Below are 19,090 nucleotides of genomic sequence, written 5' to 3' on the forward strand. Positions count from 1 at the left end.
AATTATAACTTTGATAATATTAATAATTAACAATTTTTGATAATTCTAATATTAATAATTTTGTTAAATGAACAATTGGAAAATAGAGGGAGTTTATGAGTCATTTTAAATTATTATTCAATAAAGGTGCATTGAAATTAGAGGTGTTCAAAATTAATTTATGTGAGTTATGAATTTGTAATAGCTCAATTTTTAGTGAACTAATATCAGAAAATAAAATTGTCAATATTGAATTAAAAATATTATCTCATTTCGAAGTTTATAATCCAAATTTGAACATTTCTAATTAAAATGGTGAATGAACTAAACATTTAAATTTAAAAGATTATTTTAATAAGTTTATCAGTTGGATCAGATGTAGGAAGGAAGTATTGTTTAAGACTCAAAACTTGTGGTTTCCCTTTGATTCTTTAACAAGCAAATCTAATTAATATGGCATTGACTTCCTTAACTAGATATAGTAAAGAAATGTAAAAAATTACTCATAATGGTATTTATTTGTCCGCTATTTTTTATTAAATTATTAATATATTATTTCCACCGTTACATTTTAGAAGTCTCGTTTGCTTTTACATACAGATTACAAAAATATTTATTATCTTTGTCTTTTTATATTTTTTTTTATATTTTGCCCTATTGATAATAATAGAATTTTCTATAGATTTTATTTGAAATGACTAAATGTCTAAATGAAAGGTAAAGAGAAAAATTCAATATAAAAATATTCTAAAAATAGAACGGAAGGAGTATTGGTTTAATATAAAATAGACTATTCTCTTGCATTCATAAAACATGCAATAAATTTCACCTAAACAAATAGATTTGGGATTTCTTACCTTTTGTTTTAACATCAACATTAATACTTTACATTAGTATTCTTTTTTCTAATACGGAAACATATATTTGAAACATAACAAGGTCGCAGGTTTGGCATAATGGTTAAGTCCTTCCAAGCGCATCCTGCCATTCTGAGGTCGGGGGTTCGACTGCGACTCTCGCTAACATAATCTAACATAATTAAATTCTATCTATATATAAAAAAAAGAAAAAACATAACAAGGTCTCATATTCTTCAAAGAAAAAAAGACAATCCATTGTTAGTATAATTAAGCATAAATACATGAGCAATAAAAAGACTATAATAAAGTTTAACATTATTACAAATTAAGAATTTGAATTCAATTCTTTCAATTAAACTTAAACAATTTTGTATGAAAACAATTCATCTACATAACTAATTCATTATTGAAATGTGGATTTAGTTTGAGAGAGAGAAAAAATCAAACTAAATCAAACAGAAGTTTTCCAAAATTAGATCGAACCAAAGTTCTAAAAAGGTAATTTTGTTAAACCGAACTGAAAATTAGTCAGTTTATATTTTTTTCAATTTGATTTAGTTAATCAGTTCGGTACACATTAAATATAATGTTGTTATATCTAATAGTAAACTGAACCAACCTTTTTTCTATAATATCAAATTAAAGCAAACCGGATTTATCGATTCTATTCGGATTGGTTCGATTTTTACATACTAATGGATATAAACAAAATCAAATTGCAATTTTTTAAAAAAGAAAGTAGCAATGCACTTAGAAAGAAACTTGCTAATTTAGTTAGCTTACTAATAGCTTGCCTAACATGGCTAATAGCTTGCCTAATTTGAAATTTAACTCTCATTTTTAGCTGCTAATTCCCTATTAAACGACGTCACTTCAAACTCTTAGATTCACTGCCAGAACCAAAGCAAAAGCGCGTACACAGAGACTGTCGCTAGATCCATAACAGTCAGTTATTTTTCTAGTTTTTCATTAATGCATTTTTTTTTTGTATTTTCATTAATTTTATTTTCTGTTTGGTTGCTGAGAAAATTGACATTTGAATTGGAAGTAGCTTTGATTTTCTGTGGATTGTTTTGTCTATTTTCTGGTTTTTGAATGTTAATTAATCGATTACTAGCTTCTATGTTTCTTTTTTATAATAATTGGATAGGACAGCATTTGTAGGAGGAAATGAACCCACGACTTCAGCCTTAGCGGAATGCTGCCCGATGTTTATATCATTTGAGCCCTTTAAACGCAGGGCAGCATTCCGCTAAATGTCTCTCTTTTTTTTTCAGTACTTTTAATTTGCATAATCTTGTACTGTGATTTTTATAGATTTTGGTTTTGTATTGGATGTGAATGTTTATTTAAGGAGAAATTAGTATATTGCTGGTATATGTCTGAAGTAAGCAACTGTATGTGTGTGTGATTTTATTGTATATAATGGATCTGATAATATAAGCTTAAAGATGCTGTCACTGTCTCACTGTGATTGTGTTCTTGCAACTGTCGAAAATTTAATAAATATTTGGAATTGTAACTGCCAAGTTTACTGATTTTCTTGCATTCCTTCAGACCTCTCTTTTAATGAGCAGACTGGTGAATGTATTGATTCTTGAATACCTGGAATGTTTAAGGGATTTTTGCTTCTATTTTCGTTTTATTTAGTTGAGCGATTTTTAAGAGTTATTTTGATATTTATATGGCAGGGACCGGATAAGAATTACTGCTTATATCTTGATTCATTAGAGATCTCATCTTTTGATCATTTAGTCTCTAGGTGAAGGTAAAAGGGCGTTGATCACTTCGTCACTGGCACGCTGAAGCTCTACTTTTTCTTGAGGCTAGGTATTTTACGATCATCATCTCAAGTTTTGAGAGAGATAGAGGCCGCGTGCTCACGCTTATCTTTGAAGACTCTCTAAACTCGGGTTAGCTTTTATCATTTTAAGTATTTTATTTATTAATTATACAAATGATTTTCTGATTTTCTGTCTGTTGGAGGGGAATATCTGTGTTGAATTAGGTGAAATAACAAAATGATTTGGACAGAATCCATCTTTTTAATACAGACAGTGATCTGTTGATTGAATAATGCGGATAGATTAACTTGTTTAACGTTTCTAAGATTGGATCCCTGGCTGAGAAGAACAAATCAAAGCTTGGACGAGAAACTTTAGATTTGCTTTCTATTACACAGTCAATGAGTGGCAAGAAGTTGGACTTGATTTTTTCTGAACGTAAAAAGGAAAATTTGCATATACCTGTGTTTTTGCTATTGTGCTTTTTCTAAACTCACTATATGATATCCAATTGATCTGGAAAATGCTAGTAAGCTATCTTTTCAAACTATTCATAAGATATTCATTTGCAGATGTCTGGTGATGTGGAAAATCTTAAAGTTGGTGAGAGCCAGAAAGATCCAGGAGAATTGTCTCCTGATAATGATATTAAGACAACCTGGTACACTGGCTTAGTCCGTCAAACATCTGTCTATGGTGTCGCTGCTGGATATTGCCTTTCGGCATCTCTGCTCTCGATCATCAACAAGTGGGCGATAATGAAATTCCCATATCCTGGCGCTCTGACTGCTCTACAGTACTTCACTAGTGCTGCAGGCGTCCTTGTATGCGGCGGGTTGAAACTCGTGGAGCACGACAGACTTGACCTTTTGACAATGTGGCGTTTCCTACCTGCGGCAATTATGTTCTACCTATCGCTCTTCACTAACAGTGAGCTCTTACTCCATGCAAATGTCGATACCTTCATTGTCTTCCGTTCTGTAGTCCCGATATTTGTTGCAATAGGTGAAACCATGTTCCTGCACCAGCCCTGGCCAGCGATAAAGACATGGATTTCACTTGCTACCATATTTGGTGGAAGTGTACTTTACGTTCTAACAGATTACCAATTCACAGTCGCAGCTTACAGTTGGGCTCTCGCATATTTGGTAAGCATGACTGTCGATTTTGTATATATTAAGCATGTCGTGATGACCATAGGTTTAAATACATGGGGTCTCGTGCTGTACAACAATCTCGAGGCCCTCCTACTATTTCCCTTGGAATTGCTGATTATGGGTGAACTAAAGAAGATAAAGCATGAAATTACAGATGAGACAGATTGGTATTCTTTTGGGGTGATTCTGCCTGTTGGATTATCTTGCCTGTTTGGTTTATCAATCTCCTTTTTCGGATTTTCCTGCCGGAGGGCAATTTCCGCGACAGGATATACCGTTCTTGGCGTAGTAAATAAGTTACTAACAGTGGTAATCAATCTCGTAATTTGGGATAAGCATTCAACATTTATTGGAACGGTAGGGCTTCTCATATGTATGGTAGGTGGTATTATGTATCAGCAATCCACAAGTAAACCTAAGCCTTCTCCGGCAGTAGAAACAGAGGAGAGCGACAACGAAGAACAGCAGAAGCTACTAGAAATGCAAAGTAGTAATGAGATTGAATCTCATAACCAAAAATGAGGCTTTCTTAGAGCAATGTGATCATTCTTTTGGTTAAATATCAGGTTACAATGAAATTTTCCGGTTAAAGTCCGAGCGTTTATATACCTTTCAGTCGATCTAATTTCATCGACACTTGTAGAAGTGCTTGAATGGAATATCTGAGCAGGAAATATGGTTTTTTTCCTTACACATACTATACATTTTAGTAGACCGAGAAAAAATACAGATCACTTGGAATGACTCACAGAGATCCCGCGAGTGGTACCACAATCTCTTCTACGTATAACAATGTGTAGTAACTTCTATTGTCAGAATGTCATGATTTATCTGAAAAGTCTTAACATTAGTGTCTTTCATTGGTTATAAATGTTTCATGTATTCTTTCACAAGGATTTCCATGTATTCTTTCTTTAATCAGTTCAATTTTAGGTTGATTATTTGTGGTTTCCAAATATATAGTAGTAATAGATTATTGGCATTTTGCTTCTTTCTTAGTTCGTTGCATTTGTGTGCATTTGTCTTGGTTGGAGTTTCAATATTTTATTTTTATCATTCATCTTTGACCTTTGGCATCCTTTCGTGTTTGAGTTAAATTAGTCTCATTGTTTTTTTTTTCCGAATTTGTTTATAATTTTGATGTCAAAAAATTTTGTATTTCTTCATTCATTCCTGTGTTAATTTTTCTTAATGATGTAGTATGAAAAGTTAATATTAATAATAAATTTGATGAGTTAATTACAAAACAAATGCCCAACATTTTTGCATATTTTGCGAAAATATGCATGGGAAACTAATCGGCGTTCTTTTTTTTTTAATGTGGCATTTTTAGGATCATTCTTATGCAAATTTCTTACCTCCAGCATATAAAAAGTTGCCCGGAAAATCCAAAAAGTTTAGAAAATCTTAAAAATCCAACAACGTTGAGTAGAACTGATATGAAATGAAATGCAAATTATTTGAAGGAGTTGAGCATAACATTAGAAGTTTAGAACATGTTTACATAGGAATGATTCAAAACGTGCCACATCCGCAAAACAGAACGTCGATTAGTTTTATGCATACTTTTGCAGTATATACAAACGTCGGAGTTTATTTTACCAACTATTAGAATTAAAGTGCTAAACGTTGGACATTTTTTTTTCATAATTAACCCTAATTTGAATTAGTGGTAAAGTGTTAATTTTGTCTATCAGTCATGGAATTGCTTTCATCGAATACAACTCTCAAATCTCTTAACTTAGCACAAAACGAATATTGCAATGCAAGTACCAATCCCTGAAGATTTTGTAAAGATAACATATTTCACTTGAGAATTTGACCTCTCTTTGATCAATTTTGATTCTTTAATACCGAAATGATTATTTTACAACAATGTGTTTCAATTTCAAATGACATGTTGAGATTCTGGTTAGAAACTCGGGTTTTTGATTTTTGTGTGACTATAAGGCATTGAAATTTTTGGTTTAGTGCCTCTTTGGAATTTAATTCCGAAAGAGTGTCTGGGCCCACGCGTTCCGCATTGTGAGAATGCGGAACACGTGGCGTTCCGCATTCCTACAATGCGGAACGCATTAATCAACTGATTAATTACTTAATCAGTTGATTAATTACTCCCTAATGATTGGGGAGTACTTTTGTCTCCCTGTGTACCAATATTATTTACATACAATTTTATCTAAAAATTATATATTCATTTCGCCTCAATAAAATTCGATCACTTAAAAAAATATACTATTGAAAAAATCGATTGACATTTGTAAGATTCAAAAAATTAGTATGATAATATTAATAAAAAAATTGAAACAACCCAATTTAATATGAGTTAAAAATATCATACTGCGTTTTAATTTTTTTTTATCAATACCATACAAATTTTTTAAATTTATAAATGTCAAGTTGGTTTTTATTATAATTTTTTTTAAGTGATCAAACTTTATTGAGACGAAATGGATATATAATTTTTAGATTAAATTTTTATTTAGATAATATTAGTACACTAGATTTGCTTTTTGTCATTTGTAGTAGATGTTGTATTTTTAATATATTATTTATTTTAAAAATCGTTGTTTAAATAAAATTAATATTATATTATTTTTTAAAATTATATCATTTGTTAATATTAATTTAAAATCGTTTATTAATATTATATCATTTTTTAAAATTGTTAAAGTGCCTAAATATTAAAGTTGCTTAATTAGCTGATTATTGATTTAATCAGCTAATTAATGCGTTCCGTATTGTAGGAATGCGGAACGCCACGTGTTCCACATTCCCACAATGCGGAACGCATGGGCCCAAACACTCTTTTGGAATTAAATTCCAAAGAGGCACTAAACCGGAAATTTCAATGGTTTATAGGCACACAAAAATCAAAAACCCTAGAAACTCATCATCATAAATTCTTGGGTAATTTTCACTTTTTACCTATTTCCATTAAAAACCTTTTTATTTTACTTTGTAACCAGACATCTCTAACTTTTGAATGTGTGACAAAAAAATTTATTACCATCAGCTTTGCATATTTTTCACTCAAAAATGCTGATATGGACTCCTTTGATTCAATACCATGCCATCAAACTTTTTTTTTTGTGTATTAGCACTTTTAGAATAGTGGAAATTTGATGAAATAGACTTTTTCATTATAGCCATTCAAATACTGGAAATTTTCAGATTATAGAATAAGACAGAACAAGTTTGGTTAGAAATAGATGAATGTTAGGGACTAAGGGTGAAAATTAATCCAATTTCTTGCTTAAATACATCAAACATATGAAATCATTTAGGACCTCTCAGGCACTGTTTAGTCCCCAGCCCCCAATGCAAATTCATCGGATCTTTCTGACCGACGATTTTTTTTCAGGTTCAGTTCTACCTTTACTTTATATTTCCCGATATCAGTGAGGTAAAAGACAGAAATTTCTGTTAAACAAAGGGTATTATTCTCCGTTCTGGGCCTGTCAGGGAAATGTACCGTTACAATACTGGAGACATTCGTTCATCTTAGATAATGCTATAACAGTGATGAATGGAAGAATAGTCAAGTATGACTATGCCGATAAATTGCAAAAGGTATCGATTTTTCTGGGAACAATCTCGTTGAAACTTCACGTTTGCGAAAGATAATGGTCTCAATTCGTTTTAACTAGCTTGCGACTCAAAGACTATTCAGCAGCCAATGACCCACAATACTAATACAAGCTCAACTTCATCAAATCTAAAGTATAAATTGCCTCATCATATCAATTTGGCATCACACCCTCGAATTTATCAACTTTTGTGATAGAAAGCATCTAATGTGACGAGCATACTGCATACAACTCCTAATTTTATTGGAAACCCAAAAATTTGTTCATGTTATTATGAAATAAATAGGAAATTATTAACAATGCTTCTTCCATGTTTGATCCTCTCTAAATAATGTTTAGAGATTTTAAAAACACATTTAACTAACAAGATATTGACGATTCCCAGAAAAATTCATGGTTTCTCTAGGCAGTAAGACTAAGTCATTTGATACAGCTTCAAAAACATATAAAAGAACTCATAAAGCCAGAGTCAAAGATCGGCCATACTAACAGTGTACTCGACTTATTCCACAATATCCACCACAGCTGCCATTTTCCTACACGCAATAAGGCAAAGAAATTATTGCTCATATAGGATAAATTTAGTAAGCTGTTTTAGTTTATAAAGGCTAGTTCAGCAGAAATAAAGAGTTGTTTTGTTTGCACCTCAAAGAAAGTGAGCTTATTGAGTATTATTCCACTCAAAGGTGCCAAATGATTACTCGTAGACTAAGGAGCAACAACATTTTATCTACTAATATCCAAATCCTCCAAATTATCAAACTAATATCCGTATATTCAAACTAACCAACCCTAATCTCCCTCTTCTAGTAAAGGTGTAAAACTTATCCCTAAATCTAAACAATTTGCTGACCATAACACTATTTGGGCTAGTAGATTAAGCTACCTACATCATCTCTATACCATTAGAAATACCCAAAAAAAAAAACTGAAACAAAGCTAAGAGAAAGCATTGTAACATTAGAATATGAATGAGCATGATGCGGGCATTTTAGTAATCATCACAGATGTTGGACCCTAAGCAAGATGGCAAAAGAAAACATATTCTTTTATTCATGAAATTACTGACCAATGGAAACAATCCAAGCTACCCATGACCACTTATCCATAATATTTTACAAATTACAAGCATCTATCATGGACAAAAATCAATGTCATAATATTAATCACCACAGGCCAAATACATTAATGATAGAACTAATGCATTCCCTTTAAGTCTACAGTACTATTAAAGTATAAGACATGATACGGAACCTGTAAAAATCCTTAAGCAGCAGCCTCCAGCAGCTCCCTCTCTGCTCGCTCCTTAATCCTTCTCTCGAGTTCTGGCCTAAAATGCCTTATGAGACCCTGCACGGGCCAAGCTGCAGCATCACCCAAAGCACAAATAGTGTGCCCTTCAATCTGTTTTGTGACTTCTTGAAGCATATCTATCTCTTCCAACTTTGCATTTCCAACTTTCATCCTTTCCATTATCATCCAAAGCCATGGCGTCCCCTCCCTGCATGGTGTGCACTGTCCACAACTCTCATGCTTATAGAAGTAAGACAGCCTAGCAATTGCATCCACCACATCAGTAGATTTGTCCATCACGATCACAGCAGCAGTCCCCAGTCCTGACTGTACAGCCTTGAGGGCATCATAATCCATGAGAACATCATCACATATGTTCTTTGGAAGCAAAGGAACAGAAGACCCCCCTGGTATCACAGCAAGCAGATTGTCCCATCCACCTCTAACTCCTCCACAATGCTTTTCTATTAACTCTTTTAGTGGTATACTCATTTCCTCTTCAACTGTGCAAGGCTTATTCACATGGCCTGACACACAAAACAATTTTGTCCCAGAATTGTTCTTCCGGCCAAAACTAGCAAACCACTCTGGTCCACGCCTTAAAATGGTAGGAGAGACAGCCACTGTTTCCACATTTGTAACTGTAGTAGGACAGCCATACAATCCTACATTAGCAGGAAAGGGAGGCTTCAACCTTGGTTTCCCTTGTTTTCCTTCTAGACTTTCTAAAAGTGCAGTCTCTTCACCACAGATATAAGCACCAGCACCATAGTGAATATGAACATCAAAATCATAGCCAGATCCACATGCATTCTTGCCTAACAACCCAGCTTCATAAGCTTCCAGTCGTGCCTTTTCCAGGTTAATACGTTCATTCACATATTCACCCCTAATATAAATATAAGCGGCAGACGCTCTCATTCCCACCCCAGCAATTAAACAGCCTTCCAATAGCTTATGCGGATCGTGCCTCATAATTTCCCTATCTTTACAAGTTCCAGGCTCACTCTCATCAGCATTAACAACAAGATAAGAGGGACGTCCATCAGACACTTTTGGCATAAACGACCACTTAAGCCCAGATGGAAAACCAGCACCACCACGTCCACGAAGCCCCGACTTCTTCACTTCATTAACAATCCAATCAGCACCCTTGAGCACCAAATCCTTAGTTCTATACCAATCACCCCGTTTCATAGCACCTTTAAGAAAAATATCATGCAACCCATACAAGTTAGTAAAAATCCGATCCTCATCTTTCAAGCCACCAAAATGCGTTTTCTCCGGAGGTGGAGGAGGGGGCGGCGGGGTAGTGACATTTGTTGTAGCTTGGGAACTGAATGATCTGATGCCTACATCCAACCTATCACTTTGACGCCGAATCAACGCACTTCTTTGCAAGTTTAAAATACCCCTAATGGGTGCCTATAAAAACCGCAAAACAATAACAATTAGTTACTAATTACATTAAACAAAACTATCAATTATTCAATTCGAAATCAACCTATCATTAGGGTAAAATTTTCACTTCAATCAATGCAAAACCCTAAAAATTGAAATAAACTTACAAATAAAAAAATTGCAAAGAATACAATTAATTGCCTAGATACCTATTCAGCTAATATAATCATTTAACCTAAAACGACGTAGATTTGTAAATGAATGAATAAAAAGTGGATCATAAACAGCATAATTGAACGGGAAATTTTGCGAAAACCCTAGGCAAGTGAGAGCGTACCATTGGCGATCAGATGGCCGATTAGCTTCTATGAATCGGCGATTTTGAGCTGAATCGGGACAGGCAAAAGGAGAAATGTGAGAGAAACAGAGAGAACTGGGAATGTAGAGATTGGAGTAAGGTGTATGGTAAGTTCTTCAGGCGATTGGGTGATGGTATGCTAAATGAACGGTGATGATTGATTAATGGTTGTGATTATCATGAGAACACGTTAAGATTCTACTATGGTGCCGCGATATCGATGCTGTGCTATGCGTTTTAGTTATTGGGCCGGACTAAGTTGCATACTTGCATTAGCTTAACTGTGGGCTCGAGCCTGTAACAATTTTTTCTTATTTTTATCATTTATTTTAGAGTAAATTATTTTCGAATTTCGCATATATAATGTACACTTTTATTATTTTTATTTAAAAATTAAATAATATATACTTTCATTTTTCATTTCCATTAATGAGTTAGTCATTGTCTTCATAAAGTTTACTTTTAAAATATTATTAACATTTTAATTTGTTTGGAAAAAATAATTTTAAAATTTTTAAGTTTTAAAAAGTAAATGAAGTAAGATAATTTTAAAAAATAAAAAATAAAAAAACTGAATGTAAAAAAATAAAAAAAATAAATTTGATTTTTTAAGCCATTGAATTTTATATAAATGTTATTTTTGTATATGAAAAGACTAAAACCTATATTAATTTAATTTTTTACGGAATTTATGCAAACTCTAAAATCAAAAGTTTACACTCTACTTTAACTCTATGAAACAAAAACATTGGTGAAAAATGATGCACAAATAATTGAAAATACATGGAATGTGGTGGCATTATTTGGAGCATATTGACAAATTATATGTGTTTTAGGAACATGTAATGTGTTTGAATTGTTGTATGGTTTTTTATGTATTATTTTTGTTGATATAATTCCCATAACATAATAATAGTGGACCTACTTATTTTCCCTAAGAAATTGGCCATAGATAAGGATCCAATGTCCAAAATTTGAACAATGAGACTCAAATCTAACTTGGTATGTTAGTCTATGGCCATTTTAGTTTCTTAAATTCTCAACTTTGAGTTTGTTGGTCTTGTTTCAATGGTTACATGCAATAAAGAGAAAGGCCCCTCCAATTAAGTTTTACAATATAACAAAAAATTGTTGTCCCTACTTGTTTTTTTATATGTTTTCATATCCTCCAATTAAGGGGTGATCAAACATTTGATTAAGTTAGTTAATTAAACTAATTTAATTGAATTAATTTAATTTGATCGATAAAACATAGTTCGATTACATTTGAAAGTTTTAAAGCTTTAATTAACCAATTTAATATAATATTTACATATTTTAATTATTGTTTTTTCACATATCAATTGATATTTTTACTGATTAAATCGACTAATTCACTTTGTTTGATTTTGCATTTTAAATATTAGTTAATATGATAAAATTAATTTAATTTAAGTTGATTATTATGTTGCTTTAAATTAAGTAATAATATAATATTACTAATATGATTTTAGTTAAATTAGTAATTCTTAATTTAACCGATTGTTTATAAATCCTTATCAAAATCATGAATTATAAATCATGTAGTTAGTATTATACCATAAATTCCATTTCGCCACTTCTTTAATTACCATAATTTTCTTCCTTTTACATTCATCTTTTTTTATTTTTGGCAACCAACTATACATATATCTTGCATTAGCAAATACATCTTTCGTTCCAAATTGATAGACATTTTAAATATAAAAAAATATATATTTTTAAGGAAAAATGAGTTAATTTATAAAAAAAAAACATCACATTTACGTAATAATTTTATCTTTTAATTTATTTTATTATAATAAGTGAAAGTATATGCAACAATTATTTATTAAAATAATAATGGAGTGCTTTATAATTTGAAATGAATGTACTTGAAAATAACATTTTTTAATAAAATACGGGAGGAGTAACTAATGTAGAAAGATCTGGAGCGTATTTCAAACATTTTTCTCCTCTTCATTAAAATGAAAAGCTCGGTAATTTAATGTGAAAATGTTAATTTATCATGATCATATATATTATTCATTTATTATAAAGAAAATGAAGGTTCAAAACTAAAATTTATATTGTATCAAAACGTTCACTTAAATTTGGCAAAGAAAAAAAAAGTTCACTTAAATAAGCTGACAGCTAAATGATAGACTAATTATATCTTGGTCTAAGTATTTCGGCTTGTCAATATTCAATAATGATGAATTATATATTAATCTAATTCAGTGTCAGGCTCAACATTATCTAAAAGAAATAAAAATGCAGGCCAAATCCGGTTGATATAATTAACTGGAGAAATTTATTTGTCCTACTCCGACCAACATAGCAAAATCAGTCAATTTAATTAATTAACTAACTTTGTCTTCTTTTAATTATTCAGAATAAATTACTGATAAAATTTATTCCTTTATAACATACACACCTAACCAAATTAAATCGATAAATTTGGTTAAATGTAGTTTGACATAAATTATTTTTTATTAACTTTTGGTACAGTTTGATTTTAAAATAAACAAAATTTAGTTAGTTTTAATACAAGTTTGAACTAAAAAATTAAACCAAATCAAAAATATCAACTGAATCAAATGAATTTTTCGGTATGAGAAATTTTAGACCTTAATAAGTAATTCGGTTTAGTCCATTTTTAAGAACAAAATTAATTCGATTACAACCGCATGCACAATTTTATACATTATTTTGAATTCACATTGCATAATCCAAAGTTTCGCATGTTCAATTTATTACAACAGAATAAAAAAGAATTTTATCATTAAATTTTGAATCTCTATATTTATTTATTTGGCCAATTTCACATATATAAGCAGCACTTTTTTTTTTATAGAAAATGTTTAAGAAGCTCTTTTGATGCACATAAACTCATTTATAAATAAGATTTAATTTTATATAAGTTGGTTAACGCACCAAAAGTATAATTTGTCTCATGTCAATTATGGCCGTGATCCTTGCATGGTAAGTACACAAAATCCTTGGGTTTAACTTGCTAATAATAGCCAATATGAAGAGATTCTTGCTTAAATTATTTCACATTTTCTGTTTTAAGAATCAAGAGAGTAATTTTTTCACATTTCACAACCAACCCCCAATTTAAAATGAACGCATTTACAAGGGTTTTTTCCCAAATAATTGCCCTATAAAAACAAAATTCCCAAATGGTGTCTCTTGCTTGAATTCGCAAGTCATACTTGCGGATTGACCCATGAATCCGCAAGTCACACTTGCGGATTCAAGCAAGAAACCCTTAATCACCCGATTAAGGGTGATTAACCCTTAATCGAGTGATTAAGGGCTGACACCAATGATTGGAATTAATGATTGGTACCCGGAGTGCTTATATAGCTAAATGTATCCGCAAGTCAAACTTGCGGATACATTTAGTCTGATTCCCATGCGGGAATCAGTTAATGACCTCCTTAATTGTAATTAAGGAGGTTTTTGCTTGAATCCGCAAGTATGACTTGCGGATTCAAGCGGGAGGCACTAAATGGGAAATTGTTTTTTAAGTAGGAATTATTTGGGAAAAAACCCCATTTACAAACGCCATATTTTAATTTAAAAATTAATTGATCTAAAATTTAAAAAAAAATCGTCATAGTTGATTAAATTAAATAAATATGAAATAGTTGATTATGATATTTAAATTCAGAAATCATAACGACGTTTAGTTAAATTAATTTTTAAATAATTTTTTTCTTTACGCACAGTACATGAGGTGTTATAACTGATCTCAACTATAATAAGACATTTTTAAGTCTTCTCATACAAACTTATTTTATTCGAGCTGAATAAATCCTTTACGGAATGCAAAGTCGAAATCTCAAATTTTAAACGGTCATATATATATATATGATATAGTTTGAACGCGAGATCTCATTTAAGTTAGAAAAGCGTTTTATAAATTCACTTGCAATTTAAATATTTTGGATAAAATCTTTCACGTCCAATAATTACAAAATCAATATCTTTATTATTATTATCCGAAAATACCCAACGATCATATTAAGACGTTTTAAAAGTGGCCCCCAAATCTTAAGCTCCTTCTCTTTTATTTTATTTTTCTTGAATCCTAACGCCAACCAGACCGGGTCAACTTTCATTTTCCTCAGCTAAATAAACCGCTCCTCAACTAAATTTTCCCTCCTCTGTCTCTCTGTTCTCCCTTCCTCTCTTACACAACAACAAAATGACGGTGTTTAGCAACTCCGGTACCGGAAAACAGGTTTTTCCGATTGATTATCAGGCAGAAGCTTCACAGCGTCTAGTTGACGCCTCACATGCAAATGACTTGAAGGTGGCGAGTGAATTACTCGGCGAGCCGTTTCTGGACGTTAATTTTATTGGCACGGTGAGCTTGAAAGCGAAGAAGACTGAGATTTTGTTGCGCGATGAATCGCCGAGTGAAGTTCGAGTTGAGTATGAGGAGTTTAAAACTGATGTTACTGCTCTGTTTCTTGCTTCTCATAATGGAAATTTAACACTCGTCAGAAAATTACTGGTACGTAGTAACTGATCGTCGTTTTTGAATTATTTTTGGTTAATTGCGAGAATTTGAAATTTTCTCAGCTTGAAGAAATGAAAATGAACGGTCTAATAGAGTCTTGTTAGGATGCTTCAATTTGATTTTTTTTTAATTTGAAAGTAATGTGATCAAAGATAATTTAATTATATGTTGTATTAGAACAATTCTGAAATTTCATAACTGTTATATTTATTTCAGTCTGCCACGCCATCTGTGTGTACTGAGCCGATTATATAATAACACGTCCTTAAATTATTTTATACAAATTTTAGTAGTAATATTACAATACTCAATAATTTTGACGACATGTTATAATATGATAGATTCGGTTCACGGCAGGTGGACTGAGTTTATCCAAAAATTTCTCATTCTGTTCTGTTTTCGTGCTATAATTGAGTAGATTTAATGTAGAAGTTTGATTAGTATCATCTGGTGTTATATTGAAATGATTATGTAACTGAAAGAAAATATTTTCTTAATATCTTTTGCCCAGTACAGTTTTTGTACGCCAGCCAGCGTGATACTTGCCAACACGGAATCTGACAGATAAAATGAGAGATAATACGTGACAATTCAGATTTTGTTATTTTCCCCCTTTTCAATTGAAGTTTATTAATTATTTCTATATATAGTAGTATCTCTCTGAATATAACTGCTCAATAGCATCAAAAAATCAAAATTTTAGTTATCTAAAATTTGGGTTCAATTATTATCATGCCGACCTGACATGTTTTTGTAGTAAATACAAAATTAAAAATTAGGCAAAACAACGTGTTTTTGCAAGTATAGGTTAAAAATATAGAATTTCGGAGTGTTTCTAGTAAAGAAAATAAAACTCCTAAATGTAGGACTCGAGAAGTTTCCGTGTAACTTTACTGGGCGTGGAATTAGCGATTAGTAATTTTTATATTTGTTTGGCAGAGTGTTGGAGCAAATGTGAATCAGAAGCTGTTTAGAGGATATGCCACCACAGCAGCAGTAAGGGAGGGGCATTTAGATGTATTAGAAGTGCTTGTAAAATCTGGAGCATCTCAGGAGGCATGTGAGGAAGCTTTATTGGAGGCAAGTTATTTCGGACAAGCGAGGCATGCAGAGGTGCTCATTGGGTCCGACTTGATTCGCCCTCAAGTTGCTGTGCATGCTTTGGTCTCTGCTTGCTGCAGAGGGTTTGTCAATTTAGTAGATACTCTGATTAAGGTAAGTTCTCAATATTTTTAACGACACGTGTTCTCTTTCCGTTTGAAAAATATAAATGAAAAATGATAAAAATAGATTAAAAAAAATGAGTTTCTCAGAAGAGTTTTCAGAAAAACGGAAATGAAGAAATGTAGGACTCGATAAGTTCCCGTGCAATATAGATTTTTACTAATAAGAGATTTAAAGAGCATTGATTTGTATTGCTGATTGGGTTTGACCATGTCAACTGATGCAGTGTGGTGTAGATGCCAATGCAATTGACAGAGTCCTTCTTCGTTCTTCCAAGCCATCTTTACATGCCAATGTTGACTGCAATGCACTTGCTGCAGCCGTCGTTAGCAGACAGATATCTGTCGTTAAATTGCTGCTTCAGGTAAATATATCTTGTCTGATTTAGAAATGATTCTTTAGATGTGGTGTAAGCATTAGCTATTACTATGCCATTTACATATCGGAATCTGAAACAGGTCGGTGTCAGGATGGACATCAAGGTGAGGCTGGGAGCCTGGTCTTGGGACATGGATACAGGCGAAGAATTTCGAGTTGGTGCTGGCTTAGCCGAGGCCTACTTTATTGTCTGGTGTGCTGTAGAGTATTTCGAAGCTAGTGGTGCAATACTGCGGATGCTCCTAAAGAATTTCTCTCCTAATACGCTTCACTTCGGAAGAACTCTTATACATCATGCTATCTTATGTAACAATCCTAGAGCAGCAGATGTGTTACTAAATTGGGGTGCAGATAAAGAATTACCAATTCAAACAGCTTCAAGAAATGGCACTCACCCGATTCATTTGGCCGCGCGGCTCGGATCAGATAAAGTTCTCGAAAAACTGATAGTTTCCGGCTGCAATCTCGACTCTAGGACGAATTCTGGAGAAACTGCTGTAATGCTATGTGCCAGATATAAGCAAAAAGAATGTCTAAAAATCCTGACAGCTTCTGGTGCTGATTTTGGTTTAGTTGATTCAGCCGGTCAGTCTGCTAGCTCAATTGCAATGTCAAACAGATGGGCACTTAGCTTCCAAGAAGTTGTGGTAAGTGTGATTCAAGCTGGCAAGAGCATAAAATCCAGCAATGCCTCGGTTTTTTCGCCGGTAATGTTCGTAATACAAGCAAATGATAACGAGGCCTTGAAGAAACTCATCGAGCGACCTGATATTGATCTTGACGAACAGGACGATGATGGATTCTCTGCTGCTATGATAGCTGCAGCAGGTGGTCATGTCGAAGCATTCAGACTACTCGTTTACGCAGGAGCTAACATAAAGCTACAGAACAAATACGGCGAAACAGCGATAAGTTTATCCGAATTAAACCAACATGATGAAGTAATTGAAAAGGTAATGCTAGAATATGCACTTGAAGAAGGCTACAATTATTCAGCTGGAATTCATGCTCTACATCGCGTAGCGCGTCGCGGAGACTTAAATTTAGTTTTCATGCTAACTAAAAGAGATTATGATGTGAATGAATTTGACAATGATGGATATACTCCATTAATGTTAGCTGCAAGAGGAGGTCATAGTTCAGTATGTCAGCTACTAATCTCACATGGAGCAAGCTGTGAGATTGAAAATTCAAGAAATGAAACTGCATTGTCACTTGCAAGAAAGTATAACGGGTGTGGACGTGATTCAAATGAAGCGGAAAATGTGATCCTCGACGAGCTAGCTAGACAGCTTGTTCTGCAAGGAACTCGGGTAAAGAAGCATACAAAACGCGGTAAAGGATCTCCTCATTATAAACTACTGAAGATGATAGGTGGTGCTGGAGTGTTGCGGTGGGGTAAGTCGAGAAAACGAAATGTGATTTGCAAAGGGGCTGAGGTCGGTCCAACCGAGAAATTTGGTTGGAATCGACGGAGGAAATACGATGTTGAAGATCCGGGAATGTTTCATGTTATTACTATGAAAAATAAGGAAGTGCATTTTGTGTGTGAAGGTGGAGTTGAAATGGCTGAATTGTGGGTAAGAGGAATCAAGCTAGTGACTAGAGAAGCTATCTTTGGCAAGAAACAGAAGGATTGGTGAATGGTTAATAATAATAATAGGATAAACCTTCGAGGAGAGCTTTGTCATCTTAACGGATCCTATCCGGCTCGGTCCGGATTAGTCCAGGCAATGGCTCCGGACACATCTGGCAGTATCTATACCAAAAATATAGGATAGAAAATCAGTTTGTTTGCAGTGTACTAGTAATTTATGCAAAGAAGGCGATACTTAAGTTAATACTCCATTTAGTTATAGAGGTGTGCGAAAAGCCAAATCAAATTTAACTGACAAAAAGATTATCGAACAAATTATATTTCTCGGTTTGGTTTGATTTGGCAGTAGAAAAATATTAGTTCACTTTTTGTGCATACCGAGCTTACTAATTTGGTTCAGTTTGATTTGATTTTTTATTTTTTATACAGTTTGATTTTAAGAAAACTAAAACTATAATGTTGTTCGGCTCGATTTGAAACGAATTCACCCCCCGTGTCTAGTTGTACTTAGGAGTGAGCAAATGGCTATTTTTTTTTTTGAAAGAGCAAATGGCTAGTGAAACTGAATTAACCTGTTCAATCAATATATTTTGGTTAAATTTGATTAATTCGGTTCAATTAATATAAAAACTATGTTTGATGGTTAATAGTTTTAAAAGTTCAGTTTACATTTTTACATTTTTTATATTTTTATTGATTAAATTAAATTAACTGACTATATAGTCAGTTTGGCTTTATGTTTTTACAATTTTGATCAATTTAGCTAAATTCATTTCGGTTAAAATCCATCATTCGAGCATATTTGATTAGAAAGATAAAATGATCGAGTATTCACTTTTGTGCGATTATATTGTAAGAATTATAGTCATGCAATTATATTTCTAGTCCAATTGAATAGAAACATTTTCATCACAAAAAAAAAGCTCTACTTACATAAA

The 19,090-nt window shown here is 32.7% G+C and overlaps 3 protein-coding genes across 4 annotated transcripts; 2 read left to right on the forward strand and 1 right to left on the reverse strand.

Moving 5' to 3' along the window:
* The first annotated feature begins 1,580 nt into the window (after positions 1-1,580).
* On the forward strand, positions 1,581-4,721 carry LOC126657766 (GDP-mannose transporter GONST3-like). Of its 2 annotated transcripts, XM_050352535.2 has the most exons (3): positions 1,581-1,784; positions 2,531-2,752; positions 3,196-4,721. In XM_050352535.2, the coding sequence occupies exon 3, from the start codon at positions 3,196-3,198 to the stop codon at positions 4,300-4,302; it is 1,107 nt and encodes a 368-aa protein (XP_050208492.1). In that variant the 5' UTR covers positions 1,581-1,784; positions 2,531-2,752; the 3' UTR covers positions 4,303-4,721. The 2 variants fall into 2 exon arrangements, with proteins under 2 accessions (XP_050208492.1, XP_050208493.1); XM_050352536.2 differs by lacking the exon at positions 1,581-1,784 and having other exon boundaries at positions 1,798-2,752.
* Positions 4,722-7,608: 2,887 nt separating this feature from the next.
* On the reverse strand, positions 7,609-10,569 carry LOC126657765 (NADH dehydrogenase [ubiquinone] flavoprotein 1, mitochondrial). The gene is made up of 3 exons (XM_050352534.2): positions 10,402-10,569; positions 8,625-10,088; positions 7,609-7,906 (listed from the first exon to the last, which is right to left on the reverse strand). Exons 1-2 carry the CDS (start codon positions 10,402-10,404, stop codon positions 8,637-8,639), a joined length of 1,455 nt encoding a protein of 484 aa, XP_050208491.1. The 5' UTR covers positions 10,405-10,569; the 3' UTR covers positions 7,609-7,906; positions 8,625-8,636.
* Positions 10,570-14,502: 3,933 nt separating this feature from the next.
* Positions 14,503-18,555, forward strand: LOC126654765 (uncharacterized). Its single transcript, XM_050348737.2, has 4 exons — positions 14,503-14,947; positions 15,893-16,168; positions 16,404-16,541; positions 16,636-18,555. The coding sequence occupies exons 1-4, from the start codon at positions 14,636-14,638 to the stop codon at positions 18,196-18,198; spliced, it is 2,289 nt and encodes a 762-aa protein (XP_050204694.1). The 5' UTR covers positions 14,503-14,635; the 3' UTR covers positions 18,199-18,555.
* The last annotated feature ends 535 nt before the right edge of the window (positions 18,556-19,090 follow it).

This window comes from Mercurialis annua, linkage group LG7 (genome assembly GCF_937616625.2).
Source record: "Mercurialis annua linkage group LG7, ddMerAnnu1.2, whole genome shotgun sequence".
Classification (NCBI taxonomy): domain Eukaryota; kingdom Viridiplantae; phylum Streptophyta; class Magnoliopsida; order Malpighiales; family Euphorbiaceae; genus Mercurialis; species Mercurialis annua.

Excerpts from the sequence above, each read along its gene's own strand:
- LOC126654765 (XM_050348737.2), top strand. The coding sequence starts at position 14,636 with ATGACGGTGTTTAGCAACTCCGGTACCGGAAAACAGGTTTTTCCGATT. Across the intron at positions 14,948-15,892 it reads CACTCGTCAGAAAATTACTG|AGTGTTGGAGCAAATGTGAA; the intron begins GTACGTAGTAAC and ends TTTGTTTGGCAG. Across the intron at positions 16,169-16,403 it reads TAGTAGATACTCTGATTAAG|TGTGGTGTAGATGCCAATGC; the intron begins GTAAGTTCTCAA and ends CAACTGATGCAG.
- LOC126657766 (XM_050352535.2), top strand. The coding sequence starts at position 3,196 with ATGTCTGGTGATGTGGAAAATCTTAAAGTTGGTGAGAGCCAGAAAGAT.